Source organism: Bubalus bubalis, chromosome 12 (assembly GCF_019923935.1).
Source record: "Bubalus bubalis isolate 160015118507 breed Murrah chromosome 12, NDDB_SH_1, whole genome shotgun sequence".
Lineage (NCBI taxonomy): Eukaryota > Metazoa > Chordata > Mammalia > Artiodactyla > Bovidae > Bubalus > Bubalus bubalis.
In genome coordinates, this window is record NC_059168.1 from 28,297,966 (window position 1) to 28,321,696 (window position 23,731).

A 23,731-nucleotide genomic window follows, 5' to 3' on the forward strand; every position below is an offset into this window, starting at 1 on the left:
CATTAAAACAAATGCCATTGAAATCTGTGGTGGTGAATAGTCTGGTTATTATTAAGGAAATGCAGTTTCAAAGCTGAAAAAAAAAAAAAAAACACATACAGAAACCAAAATGAGGTGAGCCCAGTGTTACTTTGGAGAGGCCGTGGCCAGAGGAGGGAAGGAAAGAAAGCAGGCCTGAATAGAAAGATGGTTTTATTAGCAAAGGCATTCTTTCAAAAACAAATAGGTGGTTATGAAGTACTTAAAACTTTCATCCTCTCAAATAGTTTAAATACTCTTCTAACCATCTTGTTTACATGATTAATTTACTGAGCAAATTCTGTGCCCGTGTACGGAATGAGTAACAACTGCAGCCAGACCTTGTTTGACTCCAGGCGCGGCGTGTGAAGCAGGGAGCGAAGCAGGGAGCTCGCTGCCCCGTTACTCGTGGGCGGCCAAGCCGGCTCAGGCCCGCACTGAGTTTCTTCTGCCTACAAGGCCGCACGGCCCTGACCCTGCTGCCGTGGGAGAGTCCATGTCTTCCTAGCGCTCAGCCACGGTTGGTCCACATGGAAAGGGCCTCGCAGCGTGAAGGGTAGAGAGCAATGAATGACCAGTAACTGTCATTTTATGCTGTGAGGCAAACCCGACTCTGAAATCCAGAGAGCCCAGCCTTCTGACCCACATATTAGCTTGGGGCGACACTAACTTCAGGTTTTAACTGCCTTTCTTTCCCTCTCCAGTTTCTAGTTTCTTTTTTTCTCTCTTTCTCCTGCGGCTGCCTGTCAATGTCTATGTCTCTCTCCTGGCCTCATCCTCGATCCGGTTCTCTTCCTACTTTATTATTAAAAAGGAACCTCTGTGCTTTTTTACTTCTGAAATCTGGTGAATTAAGCCCCTTTACATGTTCCTCTTCTCTACAAACAGAACAGCCATACTGAATTGACTTTTGAAATTTATGGGTGACCCCAAAATGACTTTCTCCCCCGCCTCCAGAGAGTCAGGGACCTTTAATTAGAAAAAAAAAAAAAAAGTTCCCCTGCCTCTGGTGAAGAGAGCAGATGAAATGTTATCACAGCCCAGCTCTGGAGACTTCCCTGGGACAGAGGGAAATGAGCAGGGAGGGCCCTTGTGTGCCGTGGAGGCCGACCCTGTAAACAAACCGGGTTCGTCAGCCTCCCCGCTGGCGTCGGCGTGCCTGCCGAAAGAGGGCAACGACCATTAGCTTTGAGTTGGGGTTTCCTGGTTTTGTGAAGTTCAACCACTCGAATGTTCTTCAATTGTGTTTGGGGTATGTGTATTTCCCAGTTTTTATAGTCGTCTGTTTAAAGGCATGAAGAAGGAGACGTTAAATATTTATTTTAGTTGACAAGATAAATGAAGGCTGCTACTGGGAAGAGAGCTGGCAATCCTGAAGCTGAGCCCTTGTTTGTCCACTTCCAAAACATGCCATTGTGTCCTCTGAATGGATAGTATACTAATTAGATCAGAAAATAGTTTATTTGGGGTTGATTATAATAAACATTTACTTTGAGCGTTTTAAAGATTCTAATCTTGAAAGAAAGTGTAGTCTCTTTACGGAGGAGAATCAGACTTTCCCAGAACAGCCTCATTTCTGAGGGTCTCTAGGAAATCTACGACTAGTGCACACACGGAAGTAGTTTTTGTGGCAAACTGGTGAGCCTGTAAACAGCCAACCCACCGTCAGCACAGCCTACTGGTGCGATTCTGACTCCCGGGCTAAGCCTGAAAGACATGGAACTCATCGGAAAAGCTACTTGGGTGTAAGAAAGGAAGCACCAGCTCTGTTCAACCGTCTCCTCGTTCTCCCTGAATCTCCACTCCGGCTAAAGTGCCATTGGCAGTCCCAGAGTTGAGCCGCTGAGGAACATGTCTGTCGATGATGAAATCAAAGATCTCTCTGCTCAGGGCCAAGTGAGGGGACAGGTCCTCCCCATCTGAAACCAGTTGGCTGGTGCAAGTGAACTGCTGAAATCTCACCAGAGAAATCTCTGCTGGCCTAAATCAGCTGAGACCTAAGCATCTCAGCTCTGGTCTGTTGCCCATTGTTTGACAAAGCCTTTCACCCCCAGGTCTCACTTAGGCAGAGAATTTGCCTCTTCTCTGCCCACTTCAACACCAGACACACCTTAGGGAATGGAGGAAGGATGGACTGAATACCATGAGGGCTGCGCTGAAGGCTGTGTGTGTGCACCGTCGTGCACTAAGATAGGTGATTGTGTTCTAGGAAGAAAAGTGGATTGTTAGTACTTGGGATGCTTAACAGTGCTGAGTTAGACAGGGCTCTGATTGTACCTTAGGCCCCCAAAGAAAATCAGTCCGTTGGTCGGCTACTCTGGCATTTACTGAGCACTCGTTGTTGCGGAGGCCAAAGGAGATTGTGGTTCCCGAATTCAGGGTTGGCAGCCTAGGATGTGGACAGAAGATTACATAATTCCTTGTGACACTGTGTTCGCTGATTAGGCTTAAGAAGGGGGACTTGGAGACAGCTCGGTGAACAAGATACAGTCTTGAACTGGCCCTGTCATCATCAGGGCTCAGAGAAAGAAGGCCCTGAGGCTCTGCAGCAAGCCTAGCTTTGCCAGCAATGGAAACTGGGAGGAAAGGGATATACCAGGGCAGGAGATATGGCATGCTGCCGATCAGCTGCAAATTAAACTGCTTGGAAGGTGGAGATAAGACTCTGGGGGAACTTAGAAGTTAGGCAGAGTTTATTTCCTCTGGATGTGGCTGGTGATAGGTAAGCTGGAGATGCTTATACAGGGGAGTGACAGAACAGAAATAATATTCTAGGATGATTTAGTCTGACCTATACAAAACCCACATGGAGAAGGGGAGAGGAGTAGAGACAGGAGACCAAGGAGTCACAGCTTCTGCTTTCATCTCCAGCGTGGACAGGTGACCGGGCCAGGCCCCAGAAGCCATGTGTTCCAAAACAGAGCTTGTAATGATGAGGAGATAGCATCGCTTCTAGCTCGTGATAGGCTAAGTAAACAAGACAGCAAGCCCATTAGAAAAAACGTAAGAGAACAAAGATTATGAGAAATATGTTTAGGTATGACGTGGGGAAGCAGCTTATCTGGTGGTTCTTGGGTAGGGCTTTGTTTATTTTAATGATTCCTGTGCAGAGCAGAGGGTTCTTAGAAAGGTACCTGATTCTTCATGATTCTCCACGTCTGCCTTTTCTCTGCCCTCTTCACATCAAAAGCAGACACTGTACAGCGCCCAGCCAAGCCCTGTCATTTCAAAGCTGCCTATTTATCAGAGTGTTAATGAAGGGGCACGTTTCTAGAGCTATGATTTCGTATTTGTTCCTCTTGGCACCTTATGCCCTCCCTCCTTTCCTTGAGGTAGGGAGGGACAAATTGGAGAACCCATAATGGCACACCTGATGTCTAAGAGGTATCAGGTCACCACGCAGGACCTGAGGGGTGAAGACTTGAGCACAGACCAGCCTCTGCTGCCCGGGTTCCTCTTGCCCCATGGTTAACACACATGGAAAGGCCACCTCTGGGCTTTTCTAACTCAGGATCACATAATTTTCACTTTGCATTTATCATGACTTCTACTAGAATAAGCTTGAATAATCAGGAGGTTCCCATTTTTATTCTTGCTCTGTCCCCAGACACTTGTGTAGACATCAAGTAAATTGTCTGCCGTCTCTGCATCTCTGCTCACTTGTCTACAAAAGCTAGGAATTAGGGGGCTGATGAGAGCCCCTTCCAGTGGTCACTGGAGAATATGTATGTGTGCTTGTCTGGGGGTGAGAGTTAGGGAACCCTTAGATAGGTGCTTTTCCGGCCTCTCCAAATACAATTCAGGAAAGGCAGGAAGAGTGAGGTTCAGTAGACCCATAGTTGCAAGTTGATCACCATACTTTTGTTTGTTTGGATGAATGGTATGACCAGGAAGTTTGGAATGTGTTTCATTGAATGTGTGCATTTGACTTACATTCTGGATATAGGTCCTTGCACCCTGTTGATATTCATATGATCTCCCCACCTTGCCTTTTTTTTTTTTTTCAATTTAGAATCACAGAACTGGTTGGTTACCACCCTGAAGAGCTGCTTGGCCGCTCAGCCTATGAGTTCTACCACGCACTGGACTCAGAGAACATGACCAAAAGCCACCAGAACTGTAAGTTCCAGGAGTGCCCCCATACATCTGTGGAATCTGGCCTTGAGTGAAATGTGACTGGTGAGAAGGAAGAAAATCCAATCACTTTCGTCACAGGGCCCACCGTCTTGTGCGGCAGACAAGACTCATGTCCTCAGGAAAGTTAGAAAACCAGAATTGCCACCGGCCCATATGGCATGTTGATGCAAACAGGATAAGGGGACACACCAACACACCAAGGCGTATAGCCTAGAGAATGGAGGGTGGGCTGAATCTCATTCCCCCCTTACCACCTCCACTGGGCACATTTCTGCAGTTAACAGATTGCAAAAACTTATGGAACAGCCCCATAGAGCATGATCAACTTGGGTAATATGCTTTAGATGCAAGTACGCCATTCAGAGAAGAAGAGGGCTGGGACAGTTCAGGAAAAGAGAGGACAGGGCACTTTAGTTGAACCTTGAAGGATGGGGGAACATTGGGCTAAACAGAGGTAGAGCTTGTACAGTACCAGCTTACTAGATTAGTTGAGATAGGCCATAGTTTTAAGAGCTTGCTTGCTGAATCAAGAGAACTCAGTTGGATGAGAATGTCCAGGCAACCCAATAATGGCATGTGGAAATTGTGCCTTGCAGCTTACAAAAAAACCCTGAATTATGAAAGGATTCTAGAGCAGGGTTGTCCAAAAGAACTTTTTGGAGTGGAAATGTTCTTCCTCTGCAGAGTCATGGGTGACCTTTGCTGTATTTGAAATATGTGTAATGCAACTGAAGAACTGAATTTTTAAATTATAGTTTTAATTAACTTTAAGTAGCCACACTTGGCTTATGGCTACCATATTAGACAGAGCCGTTCTACTGCATTTCAGTTGACTTTAATCCCAATTAAGTATTCTCATTTGCAAATGATCCAAGACAATTTTCTTGAATCCATACAGCCCATCAACATGCAAGAACTATGGGTTTATAACCCTGTACTTGGCCTGTGCTGTGCTCTGCTTAGTCGCTCAGTCATGTCCAACTCTTTGTGACGCTATGGACTGTAGCCTGCCAGGCTCCTCTGTCCATGGGGATTCTCCAGGCAAGAATACTGGAATGGGTTGCCATACCCTCCTCACTTGGCCTACCTGGGGAAATAGAAATTTATAGGATTGATCCCTACCCTAAAGGATCTCATATCTGAGGGAGGAGGAGGGCTGTGTGTTCCCTGGGAGCCAGCTGGCCGGTACCTTCAGCCTCGGTATCTAACGTAGTGTTTGGTACTGTATAGGCACTAAGTGAAGGATAAACTCAAGGGCAAAAACTATATTTTGGAAAGAAGGCTTCAAAAAAGTGCCCCCAGTGCAGATGGAGGTGCTGAGAGGATTACAGAAGGACTTAAAATGGGTTAGTCTGAGAAGATTCCCAATGGTCCTGCTGGTCTTGGACTCCAGGGATTAGAGTGGCTTGAAGTAGCAATGAAGAAAATGGAAATGCAGCTATTTCCCCATTGTTCCTAAATCCATCCATCTATCCCAAGGTTAGGACAGCTGAGGTTCAGCACAGCTAACAGATCAGCAGCCCATAAACTGTACAGAAGCACAGTTACTCTTCTCTCAAGCAGTAAGATCTTCTCTAATTGGTTTCTGTGCTTTATCGTCATGGCTTTAGGGTTCAATCTGACAGTGCAGCAGGGCCCCTAATGATATCTCAAAGATGTTTCTCACTGTGGTCTCTGGCAAAAAAAAAAAAAAAAAATCCAAAATCCAGATTCCACATTCAGGGACACAGGGATGGGGGTGGGAGGTGGATGTGTCATGGATGTGACGCAGCCCTAACCTGCCCCAGCTTTGAAGCTGTGGGATGTGGCACCAGCCTCCTCTCTGGGATTCCCCATGCTTTTCTGATCCATAGCAGTTTCAGCTCCCTAAGTCGTCCTGATACTGGGACTGGGATTCCCACTGATTCCCCAGTGCCTGGCTTTCTGGGGTTTCCCTCCTTTAGATGTAAAACTGGGGAAAAGCCTAACCTTCCTTCTCAGCCAAGGGTGCATCATCAAAGTAGGGACACTAGCAAATGTTTCTGAGAATTCTTGCAGGACAGCATTGGACTGCATCTTCTGGGGCGGGAAAGGGGAGGAAGCTACTGTCAAAAAGAACAAAAATGATGACTTCTCAGTAGGCCTATGAAAGGGTTTTTTTCCTTCTCATAGAAAATCTTTGATCCTTAAAAAAAGATCTGGGGTAAAATATTGTCATACTAATTTAGTTTTCTGCTGAATCCAAGGGCAATATGGTACTTTTTATTGACTCTGTGTTTTTAAGCAATAGGCACGCTTAAAGATAATTCACAGACCAAATATAAATCACAGGGTCCCTTCTTTCCCTGATGGAGCCAAGCAAAGCAGCTCTGAGTTTGGAGGCCTCTACCCAGTCAGGCTGAACCCACAAAAGGAAATCTGCATGGGTTGCCTGGAAATGGGGTTAATGCCAGCTAAACAGAAGCAACTATTTCTGTCTCTCTTTCCACCTCTTTTTTTTAATACTTTTTATTTCATATTGGAGTATAGCCCTTTAATAATGTTGTGATAGTTTCAGGTGGACAGCAAAGAGACTCAGCCATACACATACATGTATCCATTCTCCCCCGAACTCTCCTCCCATCCAGGCTGCCACATAACTGAGTAGAGTTCCATGTGCCAGACAGTTCTTTTCCTTTCTTTCAATCTTTCCATCTATCTCAATCGGTTTCTCTGTTTGTCTGACTCTGTCTCTCTCTTTCTCTCGCTTTCTCTCTCTCTCATTGAGTTTATGCAGATAAAGTTGCACCACAGACCCATGCTCATACTATGGAATAGTTGGGGGCCCAGGCTTGAGGCTGGTCCAGGGTTACACACCAGCATCCCGAATTTAGGCATGTATGTGTATCTTAGCCTGTGAAGGTTTACCATTGAAATTGCTGGGGAAGTTCAGGCCTCAAACCAGATTTAGATAATTGAAAGCCATCATTTGCAAATGGATTAGTAGTTTATACATTTGTTACCCTTGGAGGGTAAGGGTTTGGGAGAGGGGGGCTGGTTTTTCTTTGTTGTGTGAGGACAGTATGTGCTCTTAGGAAAACAAGATTAAGGCCATAAAAAGCCTATCTACCAAGTAGCAGGCCCCTCACCCAGGCTGGCATTAATGAGCAGATGATTAGAAAGCTGGTGTAATTATATGCTACTGACAGAGCAGGCCCTCGCCTGCAGTCGCTAGAAATGCAGTTAAAAACCTTTGCTCAGTGCACTGTTTAATCAAAAAGAATAAGAGCCCTGAATCTTGTCTGCATTAAGAACAAGTTAATAAGTTAATAAATAAGTTCACTCCAGGCACTTGAAATTGTGCAAGAATCATGTCGCTAGAGTAGGGGAGCCTCAGTGGGGCAGATAAAGGGAGATGAGGGGAGACAGAGTTATTTCTTTGGCCAAGGGGTCCCTGATGATTTAGGACAGCAGCAACCACCAATTCAGTCTTCCCAGTGAAGTGCCACCCAGGGGAATGTAGGAGGAGGGCACCATACTGCGGGCCACAAGGCCGTCTCATAGCCCAGACTATTGTCCTGCGTGATGTAAAGCAGGTCACAGTCCCTCTGGCCTTAGTTTCCTCACGTTAAAAAAAAAAAAAAAAAAGATATCTGTCTTCCCTACAGCACAGGATTTTATTTAAAAGATTAGACAAGGCCGATATAACCACTTTGGAAAGTAACTTGGCGGTATCTAATAAAGGAAAGGTGTTCGTACCATATGACCCACCCACTGCACCCCTACGCTGTATGTCCATACAAAGATTTGTACATAAATGTTTATAGCACCTTTATTCATCATAACCAAAAACTGAAAACAAACATCCACTGAAAGGTGAATGGATAAATAATGGTATCTCTGTGCAGTGGAACATTACTCAGCAATTAAAGGGGGCAAGCCAGAAATATCTACAACAACATGAGGGTTCTGGGAAACACGCTACGTAAAAAGAAGGCAGATGCAAAAGAGCACGTGCTCTTGTATGATTCCACTTCCATGCAAATGGAGAGAAGATGATTTCAATATATCGTTAACAGAAACCAGATCAGTGGCTGCCTGGGACTGGGGTGGAGCAATGGGGATTGACTGTTAAGAGCTATAAGAAATTCGGGAGGTTGGATAAAGGAAAGTTCTTTGATTGTAGTGACTGTTACAAGGGTCTGTACATTCATCAAAACATGTATGCTTAAAATGGGTGCATTTTCTATTGGTGGTAATGGCACAAGTGGTAAAAAACCTGCCTGCGAATGCAGAAGACATAAGAGACTCAGGTTCGATCCCTGGGTCATGAAGATCCCCTGGAGGAGGGCATGGCAACCCACTCCAGTATTCTTGTCTAGAGAACCCCATGGACAGAGGAGTCTAGCAGGCTACGGTCCATAGAGTCGCAAAGAATCAAACACAACTGAAGCAACTTAGCACACAAAGTTGATTTTTTTTTTAAAGTACAAACCAAACCAAAAAAAACTCAGATTAGGGGTCTTCAGTTTGGACTACAGTCCTGTACTAGTTCCACTGAGGGGGCCTTTCAGCAAATCACTCAGTATTTCTAAGCCCCTCTGCCCCACAGTTACTAACATGTAGCATGCCAGGCTTCCCTGTCTATCACCAACTCCTGGAGTCCACCCAAACCCATGTCCATCGAGTCGGTGATGCCATCCAACCATCTCATCCTCTGTCATCCCCTTCTCCTCCTGCCCTCAATCTTTCCCAGCATCAGGGTCTTTTCCAATGAGTCAGCTCTTCGCATCAGGTGGCCAAAGATTTGGAGTTTCAGCCTCAACATCAGTCCTTCCAATGAACACCCATGACTGTTCTCCTTTAGGATGGACTGGTTGGATCTCCTTGCAGTCCAAGGGACTCTCAAGAGTCTTCTCCAACACCACAGTTCAAAAGCATCAATTCTTTGGTGCTCAGCTTTCTTTATAGTCCAACTCTCACATCCATACATGACCACTCGAAAAAACATAGCCTTGACTAAACGGACCTTTGTTGCCAAAGTAATGTCTCTGCTTTTGAATATGCTATCTAGGTTGGTCATAACTTCTCTTCCAAGGAGTAAGCGTCTTTTAATTTCATGGCTGCAGTCACCATCTGCAGTGATTTTGAAGCCCAGAAAAATAAAGTCAGCCACTATTTCCACTGTTTCCCCATCTATCTGCTATGAAGTGGTGGGACCGGATGCCATGATCTTCATTTTCTGAATGTTGAGCTTTAAGCCAACTTTTTCACTCTCCTCTTTCACTTTCATCAAGAGACTCTTTAGTTCCTCTTCACTTTCTGCCATAAGGGTGGTGTCATCTGCATATCTGAGGTTATTGATATTTCTCCTGGCAATCTTGATTCCACCTTGTGCTTCTTCCAGCCCAGCGTTTCTCATGATGTACTCTGCATATAAGTTAAATAAGCAGGGTGACAAGATACAGCCTTGACGTACTCCTTTTCCTATTTGGAACCAGTCTGTTGTTCCATGTCCAGTTCTGACTCTTGCTTCCTGACCTGCATACAGGTTTCTCAAGAGGCAGGTCAGGTGGTCTGGTATGCCCATCTCTTTCAGAATTTTCCAGTTTATTGTGATTCACATAGTCAAAGGCTTTGGCATAGTCAATAAAGCAGAAACAGATGTTTTTCTGGAACTCTCTTGCTTTTTCCATGATCCAGTGGATGTTGGCAATTTGATCTCAGGTTCCTCTGCCTTTTCATTACTGTTAATCATTATCAGTACCCCATTTTGCAGATGAGAAACCAAAACCCAGATTTCCTAATCCTGCTGGCATGCCTCTTCTTAGTTCTATATGATTTGGGGGTTTCTGAGCTGGGATTCAAACGAATGAATTCCCCAGGAATGAAAGTAAGTGGGCAATTCAGAAAACTATCAGAAATCCTAACATTAGTAAACTTTCATTTGAAGGGACTTGTTGATTCCTTTTTAATGGGAACAGTCAGAGCATTCTAGACTGAGGAAGAGAACCATCTTGGGATGCAGGGTTCATTCTCCAGTGTTTTTATAGAGAAAAGCAAATGTTAAATGAACATTTAGAACATTCTGGGAGAGGAAAGAAGTCATATGCAGGTAGCCTAGCTGGGCAGCTGGGAGGCCAAGTGCAGAGGACTCACAGGCTTTGAAGAGGCTGTGTGTGGAGGTGGCTGGGGGCCCAGTACTGCCTCAGCCCCCACTGGGAGCCTGGGAGGCTTGTTTATGCCTTTGCTCTGGGTCCCAAACCTTCTGTGGCCCTAAAGGTGGCGGGTCTGACCAATGACTTGAAACAATCAGGGTATCTGTTTTTTTTTTTTTAAACTGCCTTTATTCACAAGCAGAGTGTTGATGGTGGGTCTGCTACCAGGGGCTGCCGAGAACAGGCATTCTCCACGCTGCCTGCAGGTTCCCCCCACCTGCAGTGTGGGGCAGAGAAGGCGCTCTTGCGCCCTGGGTGCATGCATAGATTTGGCTGGTGCCCCATGGAGCGGCTTCCTCTTGTTGACCTTGAGGGGAAAGAAGGGCAGGTGGTGGTCTTGGTTTCTGCTCACAGCTGAGCCGGTGTGAGCTGACCTGTCAAGGGTTGGCGATGGCCACTCCCTCACAGCCAGCCTAGGGCATCAGCTAACCTCTCTGGACCACCTTCCCCATGTTTAACATGAAGTGTTGGGCAAGATGTTCTCAGCGCCCTTCCAGCTCATCCTGCCACATCTTTTCCCATACACTGCCCTTGCCTCCCTGACCTCAGGCCCCGTTTCTCCTCCCCTAGTGTGCACCAAGGGTCAGGTGGTGAGCGGCCAGTACCGGATGCTTGCCAAGCATGGGGGCTACGTGTGGCTGGAGACACAGGGGACGGTGATCTACAACCCTCGCAACCTGCAGCCCCAGTGCATCATGTGTGTGAACTACGTCCTGAGGTGAGCGTGTGAGGGCTGGGGGCCACGAGGCTGGGGGGTAGGGTGTTCCTGAGGCTGACAGTGCAACCCAGGGACACCGGGCTCCTCAGAACCCAGGCACCACATCTCAGAGTCCTTGGTGGTGGGCATCCTGGGGACGATGGGACATTGGGATTTCCCTTTGACGGCGCTTTTCCTGCCCCTTGCCTCTTGTCTGTCATCTGTCATGCCTCCACCCTATGTGAGGGAGACAACTAGAACATAGATGAAGCCTAACCTGTTTTCTGAATGAGGATCAAGGGAAGAGAACTGCTCATACTTTTGGGGAGAAGAGGTAACACCCTAGCTATGTAGAACTTGGGAAGACTGCTGGAGAAAGGCAGTGCTGGGGTGAAACAAAAGCAGAAGCCTTCAGGTCTGTGCACACCACACAGTCCATGTACAATATAAAAACAGCATCCAAGACAGATACATACTGTGAGGCACTCTTGGCATCGCTAGGCTCCAGGACTCCAAACTACCACTGTGCAGTTCTTTACAAAATGCTAACACACTGTCCATACCCATGGTTTTATCTGAGAGGCTCAGCTGTCAGGGCTTCAGTGTGTCTGGGAGAGCCAAAGGGTTTTGATGGAAAATGTGGAGGGTCTGAAGCTCCCTCTCATCTCCAACAGTGAAATTGAGAAGAACGACGTGGTGTTCTCCATGGACCAGACAGAGTCACCGTTTAAGCCGCACCTGCTGACCATGAACAGCATCTTTGATAACAGTGGCAAGGTGGCTGTGTCTGAGAAGAGCAACTTCCTATTCACCAAGCTGAAGGAGGAGCCCGAGGAGCTGGCCCAGCTGGCACCTACCGCAGGAGATACCATCATTTCTCTGGATTTCGGTGGGTGCATCTTAGCTAGGCTGAGGCCATCAAACTCTCTTGGGGTGGGGGGATTTCCCTTAAGCAGAGCTGCCGTGTGCCTTCTGTGAGTCTTGCTAATCATCCATTAGTGTGGCCAGACCCTGTGCTGTGCACATACACTCACCATGGCTCAGGATTGCCGTATATCTGACCTCTCAAGGCACTGATCCGGGTGGGGTCTGGTCAGTTCTGCATCATGGGCAGTAGGAGTCTGAGAGGAGAGGTTTTGGGAATCTGCTCTGCAGCTGTGGGCATATTTTTGCAGAGTGGGCAGATCTCCACCTTGAAAGACAGATTGTGTGTTTAGGCAAAAGACTGCTATGTTGAAATAATGTTGGGAAAAATCATCCCAGAAGCATGGATGGAGAAACAGATTTGGGCCCAGCAGTAAGTCCTTACATGCACGTCTTTAAATGTTTACCTGTCCCCTGGGGATGCGAGTCCTGGTGGCCCCAGCAGGGTTTCCAGCTCTTGACCCTTGCTGTGTACCTGCGAAGCCCCTTCCTCCCCATGTGGCAACTGACCGAAGCCCCTTCCTCCCCATGTGGCAACTGACCACCATCACCCCCAGCCTTACTGTGGCCACTCAAGGAATAGCTACACCTCCCTGTACTTGCTCTGAACTGGCTTGGCCTTGCTAGACATGTTCTTGAGAAGCCACAGGGGAATCGTGACTGCAGAGAGTCACAGAGGGCAAACCTGATCCAAGGAGTCATGCAGCGTCCCAGTTTTGTGGCAAAAACAAGGTAACTTGCCCAGTTCTCATAACCTTCTTCTCTGCATTCTAGATTACCCTTCAGGGAAGAGAGGCAACTGATACATTTAATCTCTGAAAGTTAGCGGCTCCAAGAGGATGTTCCCATTAAACAGAGTCTGTACATTGAAGCAGAGCCCTGGTTGAAGGCCTCTTTAACCCAACTGAGCCTCAGTGGACCAGGTCCTAGCCCCAGGCGCACTGCAGACCCTTTTAGGAACTCTTGTGCATCCTTCGGGCTTCCTCTGTCCTGGCAGTGAGCCCGGTGGTTGTGGGTGCTAACCAAACCAGGCCCTGTCTCCACAGGGACCCCGAACTTTGAGGAGTCCTCAGCCTATGGCAAGGGCATCCTGCCCCCAGGCCAGCAGTGGACCGGAGAGGTGAAGAGCCACGGCACCCACAGCGAGGCCGGGAGCCTGCCCGCCTTCACCGTGCCCCAGGCGGCCGCCTTGGGGAACAGCACCCCCAGTGCCAGCAGCAGCAGCAGCTGCTCCACGGTGAGCCCCCCCCCTTGGGTTGAGGTCATGGAGAGGGTGAGCTCCTCTGGCTGCTGCCGGATGGCTGAGTGGATAGGCCAGGCCCCAGTGCTGTGCTCCTCTTCCTCAGGTTTCCTGCAGACCCCAAGGGTGGCCATGAGACTTGCCTGCCACATATTAGATGCTTGCTGTTGGCACTCCACCCCCATCTACAGAATAAGGTCCTTGAAGACAGGGGCTAAGTCACTCATAACTGTGAGCCCTGAGCTCAGTCTCCATGCAGGACAGTAACCATCCTGCTGGGCGCAAAGGGCCTGGCCAGCCATGCCTCTGTCTGGCTTGTTCTTCAAGACAGCCTCATTTTATGGTGAGGAGACTGAGCTCAGAGAGGTTCACCTGGCTCATACGGAGTGGCCTCTCTACAAATCCTGTTCCATGGAATGGAGTTGACTCTGTGGGTTCAGAGATGTATTTCTCCTTCCACCTTGGACTTCTGGGGAAAGCAGTGCCATAGCCTTGACTTGGTCACCTTCCTTCCTGGCCCCTAGCCCAGTAGCCCTGGAGACTATTACACATCTCTAGATGACAATCTGAAGATTGAAGCAATCGAGAAGCTCTTTGCCATGGACACAGAGGCGAAGGACCAGTGTGGCACCCAGGTATGTAGCCATGGAGAAGATTGGGATGGTGCACCAGGCCCACCAGCTGCTGCTGGTGAAGGCTTACGTCCATTCTCTGCAGCCTCGGCCCTTTGTTGCAAAGACTAGTGGGAAAGCTTGGCCAATGCCATAGTCCCTTAACTCAGTGAGAGTGCAGGGAAATGGAGCCTGTGGTCACCTGCTTCTCCCACTTCTGCCCTCTGCTTTACCCGTGTCAAATCCAGCTTTTTTTAACTCTCCATATATTTATGTCCTACTAACTTGGATATTTATTAGTGCTCAGAATGCCAAAACTACAACTGACTGTTTCTTCAATGAGCGCTGCATTTAAAAAGCATACCCGGATGTCCAGATGTATAAGACTTTTCTAAGCACAGGGAACAATTCCCTTTACAAACATTTTCATTTTAGGATTCTTTGAAATAACTTATGTTAAATGCATTTTAAAATGACATCTGACAAATTTTTATTTACACGTAACTTTTCAGAAACATATTACATAAGGCCAAACAGTCTTGTAAAACCTGAGTAAACAGGCTCGGGTGTGGGTGGATGGTAAGTGTGTCACAAAACCCAAAGGAAATGTATTAATCTCTATTTGTCTTACTCTGGGTTATTCATCCAGATTTCTGCCTTGCCTCCTCAGTTTGTGTCTTTATTCTGCAATCTTTCCCTACTTCAACCCTGCACTTTCTTCTCTGAACTCTTAAGATTTATTCCTTGAAAAGAGAAAGTGGGTAACTGGCTGCTGCTTCTCTCTAACCGTTTCATGTCATTGTAACCATTAATAAGCTACCTCCCCGAGTGAGGGGTGAAACGTTCGTTTTGCTGCATCTGCTTGTGAGAATTCCCTATGGTGCCCATACAGGGAACCTGGGGGCCATCTCTGAGTCCTTGTTGATCTGAATGAAGGTCCCACAGAGAGCACTGGGCCTCGGTTACCCTACGAGCTGTCCACAGATACACCCTGGGCACAGGCTGGAGATGAGGACAAAGCTGCCCTTGGCCCCCAGGAGCCATCGTGCTCATCAGAGTAGGCAGGAATGAAGAGGTGGGGCCGACACCAGTGGGGTGTGTGGAAGAATGAGTGGAAGGAGACGCACAGGAAGGCTGGTAGCCCTTGTCAGAAGACCTTCCACACTTTGAAGACACATCTGTGTTTTCCTCTCTTGGGCCCCCAAGACCTTGGCCGCTGCCAGGCCGTGCAGGAGGAATGCCTCGGGCGGGAGTGGGGGAACCAGGGGCTGAGATGAGGCAGCGCCCCCTGCTGAGCTGCTCTGCCCCTGCTCTGTGTCTTCTAGACTGACTTTAACGAGCTGGATTTGGAGACCCTGGCACCTTACATCCCCATGGACGGAGAGGACTTCCAGCTTAGCCCCATCTGCCCTGAGGAGAGCCTCCTGCCGGAGACCCCCCAGTCGGCCCCCCAGCACTGCTTCAGCACCATGTCAAACATCTTCCAGCCACTGGCTCCGATGGCCTCTCACAGCACCTTCCTCCTGGACAAGTATCAGCAGCAGCTGGAAAGCAAGAAGACGGAGCCTGAGCAGCGGCGTGTGTCCTTCGCCTTCTTTGATGGTGGGAGCAAGGTGTCCCTGCTGCAGTGCTGTGGCCAGACCTACACCCCTCTCTCCTCCATGGGAGGCATATCCAACACCCAGTGGCCCCCTGACCCACCATTACAGCTGGGGCCCATGAAGTGGCCCGGTGAAGACCAGCACGCAGAGGCCATGGGGACAGCGCCCCTGGGGCCCCCCACCGCCACACCCCATCTCGCCATGTTCAAGAAGAGGTCAGTGACGGAGACACTGGGCTGCTTCAGCTAAGGCTGTGCTGTACGGGGGAGGAGGTACAGACAGGTGCCCACTAGGGGCAGGTATGGGGCTCCAAAAGGCCCCTGGCCCCATCCCCAGTTTCCATCCGACAGAGGTCCGATATGCCGCTTAGCCCTTCTCTCAACTCTGAGAGCTTGGGCTTTAGGGGACTCGCCCTAAGATACGTGAGGCCTCGAGTGGGACACGTTTTATCAGAGCTGGAGACCAAGAGAGGCCTGCAGACAGGGAAAGAAGTGGCTTCCTGAACTATCGCCTAGAGTGCTTTTTTTATTCAGAGTTCATTATCTGAGCCACAGACCACCCACGCACACAACACAGAGGGACATTTCCTCAGTTCGAGCGTGGAAGCCTAGTTGAGAAAAGTGAAAAGATGCCCCTGCCTTCCCCCTGACTTTGGCTGCCAGAGTCCAGCATTTCCCTCCCCGTCCTGCCTCCTCCCAGCATCTGCCAGTATCCACCACCCCACAAGGCCCTTCCAACCCCTGGGAGCTCCCCTGGCTGTCCCATGGTTGGAATAGACTTCAAGTTCCCAGGGCCCATTGGTTAGGCTTCCCTGAGGCCCTTGCCTTTTACAGGGCATCCTCCCTTGTCCCTGGTGGGGAGCAGTCCAAGCAGAGCAGGGGAGATGGGGCAGAAGCGGCCCTCGCAAAGACAGCTGTTACCAAGTTGGGCAGCCGCAAACCAGGCCGGGACCAAAGGCCGCCGGGGGCCAGCCCGGCAGACGGGCAGGTGTGGAGGGAGGTGCAGACGGTGAGCCATCAGTGTCCAGCAGGCAGAGCGCACTGGGGACAGGAGAGCTCCAGCCCAGGCCCTCGCCCCTCCTCAGGACTCTGCCCCGGGGCTCCAGAGCCACCACGGTCGGGTCCTCCGGGGAGGACCCTGGGCACGTGGCGCCCCAGACTCGCTCACGCCCTCTCTCTCCGGCTTGGCAGGTCTGCCAAGGGCTTCGGGCCTCAGGGTCCAGACGTGATGAGCCCAGCCATGATTGCCCTCTCCAACAAGCTGAAGCTGAAGCGACAGCTGGAGTACGAGGAGCAAGCCTTCCAAGACATGAGTGGGGTGAGCCATCTTCTCGGGGCATTGCCGCAGGTTCTCCACAGCCCTGGGGAAGGCTGGGTGGGAGCCAGGGCTGAATGTAGAGACCCGGGCTGACAGGGAGGGTCTCTCAGAGCAAGCAGGGCCCGCCTCACCCCAGCGCAGTTTGGGACTGGGTTCTCCGGCCTCTCCCTCTATGTCTGCACTTCCACATGCAGGGGGATCCGCCAGGCAGCAGCACCTCGCATTTGATGTGGAAAAGAATGAAGAGTCTCAGGGGTGGTGGGACCTGCTCTTTGATGCCGGACAAGCTGCCAAATGCAAATGTCCCTAATGGTGAGCACAGTCCTGGGCCGTGGCGGGGTGGGGTGGGGCGAGGGCATTTGCCAGTGGAGCTAGGGGTTTAGCTCCGGGCCCACCCTGGTTCTTCTCTCTCTCACCACCTGAGGGTGACATGGTCAGAAACCTCTGGGCTCCTCCTGTGGAGGAAGAGGGATGCTGGGGGTGTCACAGTCTGTCCCATCAGTCTGACATTGGCCTTTTCAGATGAGTTCATCCAGAATCCCGTGAGGGGTAGGAGCCAGCCCCTGAGACACTTATCACCACCACAGCCTCCATCTGCCACGAGCCCGGGGGAGCCCACCAAGAGTGGGTTCCCCCCGCAGTGTTACGCCCCCCAGTACCAGGACTACAGCCTACCAGCGGCTCACAAGATGTCAGGTGGGTGCACTCAGGAACAGGCGTGCTGTGCCAGGGCCTGGGGGTTGTGGGAGGGTGGGAGCCCGGGGATGGAGATGGTGGCAGATCTTGGCACAAGGATGAACGTGCTCATGCAAGGCAGCTGCCTTGAGAGGGGTGAGCCCTCCTCTCCCCGGGGCACCACAGCAGAGACTGGAAGGCCACCTGTCCACAGGGCTGTAGAAGGAGCCCTCCAGTGACTAGGTGACACCCAGGGCTGTACGAGCCTATGCCTTTTGCTCAGTTCTTCATGTTACTGTAATGCCTGATGCAGTGACCTACTGCGGCGTCACGCTGAGATGAGGACGCACTGCTGGGAGGACGGGCAGGCTTGCCCTCGGAGGGGATCTTGCTTTCTAGGAGGACTGGCCACCCAATGCCTGCCTCTTACCCACCTTAGTCTATCAGCATCCTATGTAATATGTTATCACAAAAAGGTTGCTATGTAAACAGGAATGTAATTCATACTTTGGGTGAAACATACCAAACTCCTGCCCTAAAAGAGGGTCATTTCCTCGGCACTGTGGTTTGAGACAGACTGCTGTTCAGTGCTTCAGAGTCCAGGCTTTAGAGTCACAAGATAGTCCTGGGCTTACATTCCAGCTTTGCTCCTTACCTACCTTAGGTCGGAGTAGTAGCCTGCACATTTAATTTAGAGGCCTGCGTGCAAAGTGTGGGCTTCCCTGGTGGCTCTGTGGGTAAAGAATCCACCTGCTAATGCAGGAGACTCGGGTTTGATCCCCGGGTCAGGAAGATCCCCTGAAGAAAGGAATATCAAACTATTCCAGTATTCTTGCCTGGGAAATCCCATGGACAGAGGAGCCCCGTGGGCTACAGTCCATGGGTTTGCAAAGACTCACCATGCCCACACCTGTGCAAAGTGTGTATGTTCGTGTATATGTTTGCGTGAAGTGGTAGTCAGCATTATTATCCCTGCTGTGAACCCATGAGTTTCCTTGAATGGAAACGCATTCTTTTCAGGGGAAAATAATTTTTTTTTTAAATTTAGGTCGGTTCTGAGGGTGAGTAAAAGAAGAGGGGATTAGAAAAGGATGATGAGCAAGTACCCCTTTCTACTGTGGGGCTGCAGCCAGCCATGAGACACACCCAGTCCACAGGAGAGCAAGGATGAGTGGGGGAGGCAGGCATGGACCCTAGGAAGTGACCGAGATGCGGGCTGAAGGAAGAGAGGGCCCGGGGGCTTAGATGCATCACGTAAGTCAGGAAGGGAAGCAGGGATTCACAACACTTAGGCCAGTGAAGGGCTTCTGGGTCTGCCTCCAGGCACCCAGGCCCTCTCTTCCCTGGAAGTGGGAGGTGGGAGGTGAGCTGGGAATGTCCCCTTATCTTCCTTCTCAGCGGGAGAGGAGCAGCCAAGGGTGGGGATCCTGAAACTGGAAGTCAGGCCTTTGAAGGACCCGTGTGTGTGTGTGCGCACGTATGTATGTACGTGTCCATGTGCTTGTGGCACATGTGTATGATATGAGTGCATGTAGATGTGTGTGCAAGTGTGTACAGGCACTAGCTGGTTCAGAATTCCATTTCTCTGCTCGGCCTTCCCGCCACCTGCCAGTGCACGGGAGCAGGGCTCAGTCAGCAACTCCGAGCCTTGCCCAGGCACTGGCTCATGCCTCCACCTCCCAGGCCAGGAAGCCTTCGTGGGGACTCCTTCCACCCACCCCCCTCCCCCCATCCTCTGAGCCCTTCCCCGTCCTATCTGCATTGCACACTCTGTCCCCGCCTTGGGTCTCAGCCCCTCACCTGATAAGAGAGGCAGACTTGCTATCTGCTGGGTCCCTGCTCCGAGCACGGGGTAGGTCACTAGGGAAAGACAACACTGAAGAGTGAAATGAGGGCTGCCCCACTGTGCCCCGGAGTCAGGAAAACCAGAAGTGCCTCTTGCTCTGTGAACCCGCTGCATCCCTGCTAGCCTTTTAGGGAACAGACCCTCCCCACACGGTTGATTCAGGGTTTTTAAACGGCAGCACTAACTCTCTGTTCAGGCATGGCAAGCCGGCTGCTCGGACCCTCGTTTGAGCCCTACCTGCTGCCGGAATTGACCAGATATGACTGTGAGGTGAACGTTCCTGTTCCCGGAACCTCCACGCTCCTCCAAGGAGGGGATCTCCTCCGAGCCCTGGACCAGGCCACCTGAGCCAGGGCCGCCCACCGACAGAAACCCTTCCCACGCCGTCCCACCAGCTTCACGTTCTCCGTCTGTTTTTTGCAACTAGGTATTTCTAACACCACCACACTTTTTACAAGATATACTCACCTGGCAAACTTGTCCAGGTCACCGAGTAGTGGCCTTTTTCTGAAGATGCTCACTTTATTATCCATATTTTTAAAATATAATTGTTTTACCTATGTTTTGCTCTGTCAGTGGAAATGTTCTTAAATTTTATAAGATTTTTCTTTCCCCAAATCCTAATTTATAATATTCATGGGTCTCTCTCACACACAAACAATATTCATATTAACAAGTTTGGTGTATGTATGTTCTCCTTTCGGGAAAGCTTTGGCTTCATTTAACTAAAACTAGATTTTGTTGTTGTTGCCAAAGAGAAACAAAATAATCTTGCTTTCTAAGCTTGATTTTTGGCCTCTCTCAGCCCTCCTTTCTTTTTTAAAACTAATCACTGTATTGTAAATGTCCTTTTTTTTTTTTTAAGCCAACTCTTTGTTCTAATTTTGATATGACTTTTGGGGGTAAAAAAAGAAATGAAATGTGAAGGGTAAACTCCATTGTGTGTGGTTATCTATGAAAGTTGCACAGTACGGCTTTTCTTAAACTGGTGTTTTTCCCCTGCATTTGGTGGATTTTTTTTTAATTATTATTCAAAAGCATAACTGAGTTTTTTAAGAAAGAAAATTTATATCTGGGTTAAGTGTTTATCATATATATGGGTACTTTGTAATATCAGAAACGGAAATGGAATCCTGCTCACAAAATCACTTTAAAATCTTTTTTAAGCTGTTTGATCTTCTTTCTGATGTTGCTGACACTGCAGAATTGTACAGAACCCCCACGGGCCTGTACTAACCTTGCTCAAGGTCTCTCGCTGTTGGCTTTTTGCTTTCGGGATATGCCATAGGCGTGACAAATAATCCAGAAAGTGGAATCATTAAGTGGGAGCATTGCGAGCTGTCTTCTCCTCGTGTTCTATATGTATTTTGTATGTATGTATGTATGTATTATTATTACTGCCAAGAGGGTCTGATGGCACGTCAGGGGTGGGGGTGGGACGATCTAAGGGAGGGGAAGTGCTTTAACTCTTCTTAAGATTTTGTTGCCAGCCCTTCAAGTGCACTGAGCTATGTGACTCTAAAGGTCTTTCATGGGGCACATTTGGATACTTCCAGAACTACCATGAGGTGGTTTAGATGGGAATTCATGACACGGTGCAGATTCAGAAACAGTATAGTGATCCAGTGCACGTCCCGCTCACCACCTTGGAGCCCATGGAGTTCAACCGGGGGTGGGGTGAAGGTGCAGAAAGGGGGCCCTTGGTCCTGACCAGCCTCATCCTCATAGCCCCTTGCCAATGGGGCCGGGCCCTCAGATCACCCTGCAATGTCAAGGTGCAGCAAGCAGCCCTCCGGGGATGGCCCCTGGGCCTCCTTGAGGTCTGTCTGTTCCCAGAAGTGACGTATATAGGTAGGAGGCACTGAAAACAGTCTCCTAAAAGTGCCTTGTAACTCACCAGGTAAGAGGGACAGCATCACTTGTTTTCAGAATACTAGCCACTTGGAACTCTTCCATCATGGGTACAACGACAAAGTTTCTAGAAACACAAAAAGCAAAACACAGCAAACCGAGAATCTGGTAAGCCTGGATGAACTTACTGCCCAAAACAAAACAAAATTTAAGTTTCAAAAGAAAAATGACCTAGTCACTGTGTCGCCCAAATTGTCCTTTAGCACCGCAGCCCTGCCGCACGCTCAGTGGGCGGCACAGCCTGAGGGCCACTGACGTGTAAGCGCTGGTGTTTGATTTCTGTGTTTGCCTCAGCGTTACGGGCATTTGACCCTTGCAGTTTTACTAAAACACTCTGAAAAAATATTCCAAGCTTCATATTAACCTTATCTATCAACATAATGATTTCGTGAACATTATTATTTTGTCAAATTCCTACTGACGTTATTACTATATGGGAGCTTAACTTGATAAGGAAATGTATTTTGACACTGCTATCTTATTAAAGTATTCTGGTCCTCCCACTGCTGGCGGCTCTTGATTTTGGCGGATTGATCATGGGCTGCACCATCAGAAAGTGAACTGGTGAGCAGTTTACAGAAATGAACACGGGCACTGATCTTTGGGAGACAACTGACAGGAAGCTGAATGAAGGAAAAAAAGGCTATTATTAAACCTTTCCAATTGTCTAAGACCAGGAAGCCATGCTACATCATCCATATTTCTGCAGGTGGTGTTCTCTCTGCCACAGGCCCCTTTTTCTGTATTCTGGGAGGGCACCAAGAGAAGAAGTCATGGTCCCTGCCTTCAGAAAATTACGGGAAGGATTTTGAGTAATAAAAAAAAAAATTTTAATGCAGGTGGCTTAGGAGTAGGTGGCTTCCCTGCTAAAGAATCTGCCTGCAATGCAGGAGACCTGGGTTTGATCCCTGGGTCAAGAAGATCCCCTGGAGAAGAAAATGACAATCCACTCCATTATTCCTGCCTGGAAAATCCCACAGACAGAGGAGCCTGGTGGGCTACAGTCTGCACTCACGCAGTCACTTCAGTGTGTCCGACTGTTTGCGACCCTGTGGACTGTAGCCCACCAGGCTCCTCTGTCCATGGGATTCTCCAGGCAAGAATACTGGAGTGGGTTGCCATTTCCTACTCAAAGGGATCTTCCCGACCCAGGGATCTAACCTGCATCTCTCATGTCTCCTGCATTGGCGGGTGGGTTCTTTACCACTATGGGGTCGCAGAGAGACACAACTGAGCGACTAACACTTAGGAGTAAGTGTGTGCCTACATGGCCAGTTGTGCAGGAGCAGCAGCCTGCAAGAATTAACAATAGATCAGCCACTGGGATGCCTCCTGACTCTAAATACATTCTCCTCCAGGCATGCAAAACTCACCTTCCCAGAGCTTACCTTGCCTAACAGCCTCCAGACAAGAAGTCCCTCTTTTGAGGGGTGGGGACATGCAGACCCAAAGCTGAGGAAGGAGGCAGCCCCTCTTGGTGAAGAAGGGCCAGCCCTGGCTCCCTGTGATCCGAGTAGGGCAGAATTTATCCTCTCCTGAAGCATGGTCTCTAATGAAGATTTCAAACTGGAGTTGAGGGGTGAAATGTGGGTTTCGCTAGAGAAACAGTGCAGGCCCATTTCCTTCACAACATACAAGATTCAACCTTCTGTAGCCCTGTTCTCCTCAGTCCCTGCCCACCCTCTGCTTTATGTGAAAAAGAACTTTTATTCTTTTTGGCCACATTGCAAGACACATGGGATCTTAGTTTTCCCAACCAGGGATTGAACCCATGCCTCCAGCACTGGAAGCACAGAATCTTTTTTTCTTTTTTTTTGAGGGGGAGGGGGCTGCGGGTTAACCAGGTTCTTCCTGTCTTGAGGCAGTGGTGTCCCAAGTAAGACAGCAGTACTGGATGTACTAGTCCCAGATGGACTCAAGGTGCTAAAATAGGCCTGGAAATGATGTAGCCCAAACTTGTCATCTATTTTTTCAACCTCTTCATTCTAGAGATGAGAACACTGAGGCCCAGAGAAACAAAGGGACTTGCCTGCTGTCACATGTGAGTGAACAGCAGGGCTGGGAGCAGAACCCAGGCCAACATCACAGGGACTGAGGCCAACTTCACCACACGCGAAGGGGACCACGTCCTTGCCCCATGACATCAGGTCTCAATTTCTCAGCCAGTGCACAGGCCCTTCCCACCCACAGCCCTTCCCTCTGCCATCTCACAGTCCCCGGCCTCTGTCTCCCCCGCAGGGCACTTTCAGTTCCTCTAAAATGATCACTATCACAGCATCACCCCATTTCTTCAAATGATTCCTTTGAGCTCAGTGGCCCTTGGAGGAACTGCTTGGCCTCTGTGACCTCAGTGAAAACTAAACCACCTCCTTCATTTCTAGACTGAAGCTTCCTTGGCCTCCCAGACCCCAGGAAAAAAGGGTTTTGAAGTACTTCTCTACCCACACCCTACCACACACACAGCAGAGTTTTGTTTTTGTTTTTTTTTTAATGATACTTATTTGGTAAAGTTATGGTCTCTCCAAGAGTTTACCAGCTAGTAGAGGAAACCACCCTGGCTAACTCAGACTCCTGTATG

At 49.2% G+C, this 23,731-nt stretch overlaps 1 protein-coding gene and 1 long non-coding RNA gene across 2 annotated transcripts in view; one reads left to right on the plus strand and one right to left on the minus strand.

Annotated features, from left to right (window-relative positions):
* Positions 1 to 21,656, plus strand: part of EPAS1 (endothelial PAS domain protein 1) — a 92,241-nt gene extending 70,585 nt beyond the window's left edge. Inside the window, exons 7-16 of the mRNA XM_006054785.4 lie at positions 4,031 to 4,137; positions 10,902 to 11,049; positions 11,703 to 11,917; positions 12,999 to 13,189; positions 13,717 to 13,827; positions 15,129 to 15,619; positions 16,595 to 16,721; positions 16,916 to 17,033; positions 17,244 to 17,417; positions 19,439 to 21,656. Coding sequence (XP_006054847.1) covers positions 4,031 to 4,137; positions 10,902 to 11,049; positions 11,703 to 11,917; positions 12,999 to 13,189; positions 13,717 to 13,827; positions 15,129 to 15,619; positions 16,595 to 16,721; positions 16,916 to 17,033; positions 17,244 to 17,417; positions 19,439 to 19,590 — 1,834 coding nt within the window. The 3' untranslated portion in view covers positions 19,591 to 21,656. The remainder of the gene's footprint in view (positions 1 to 4,030; positions 4,138 to 10,901; positions 11,050 to 11,702; positions 11,918 to 12,998; positions 13,190 to 13,716; positions 13,828 to 15,128; positions 15,620 to 16,594; positions 16,722 to 16,915; positions 17,034 to 17,243; positions 17,418 to 19,438) is intronic.
* The window catches only part of LOC123328460, a 93,811-nt gene continuing 85,243 nt past the window's right edge, over positions 15,164 to 23,731 (minus strand). Inside the window, exons 2-3 of the long non-coding RNA XR_006543291.2 lie at positions 21,140 to 21,220; positions 15,164 to 15,347 (exon numbers count right to left, since the gene is read on the minus strand). This is a non-coding gene — a long non-coding RNA (uncharacterized LOC123328460). The remainder of the gene's footprint in view (positions 15,348 to 21,139; positions 21,221 to 23,731) is intronic.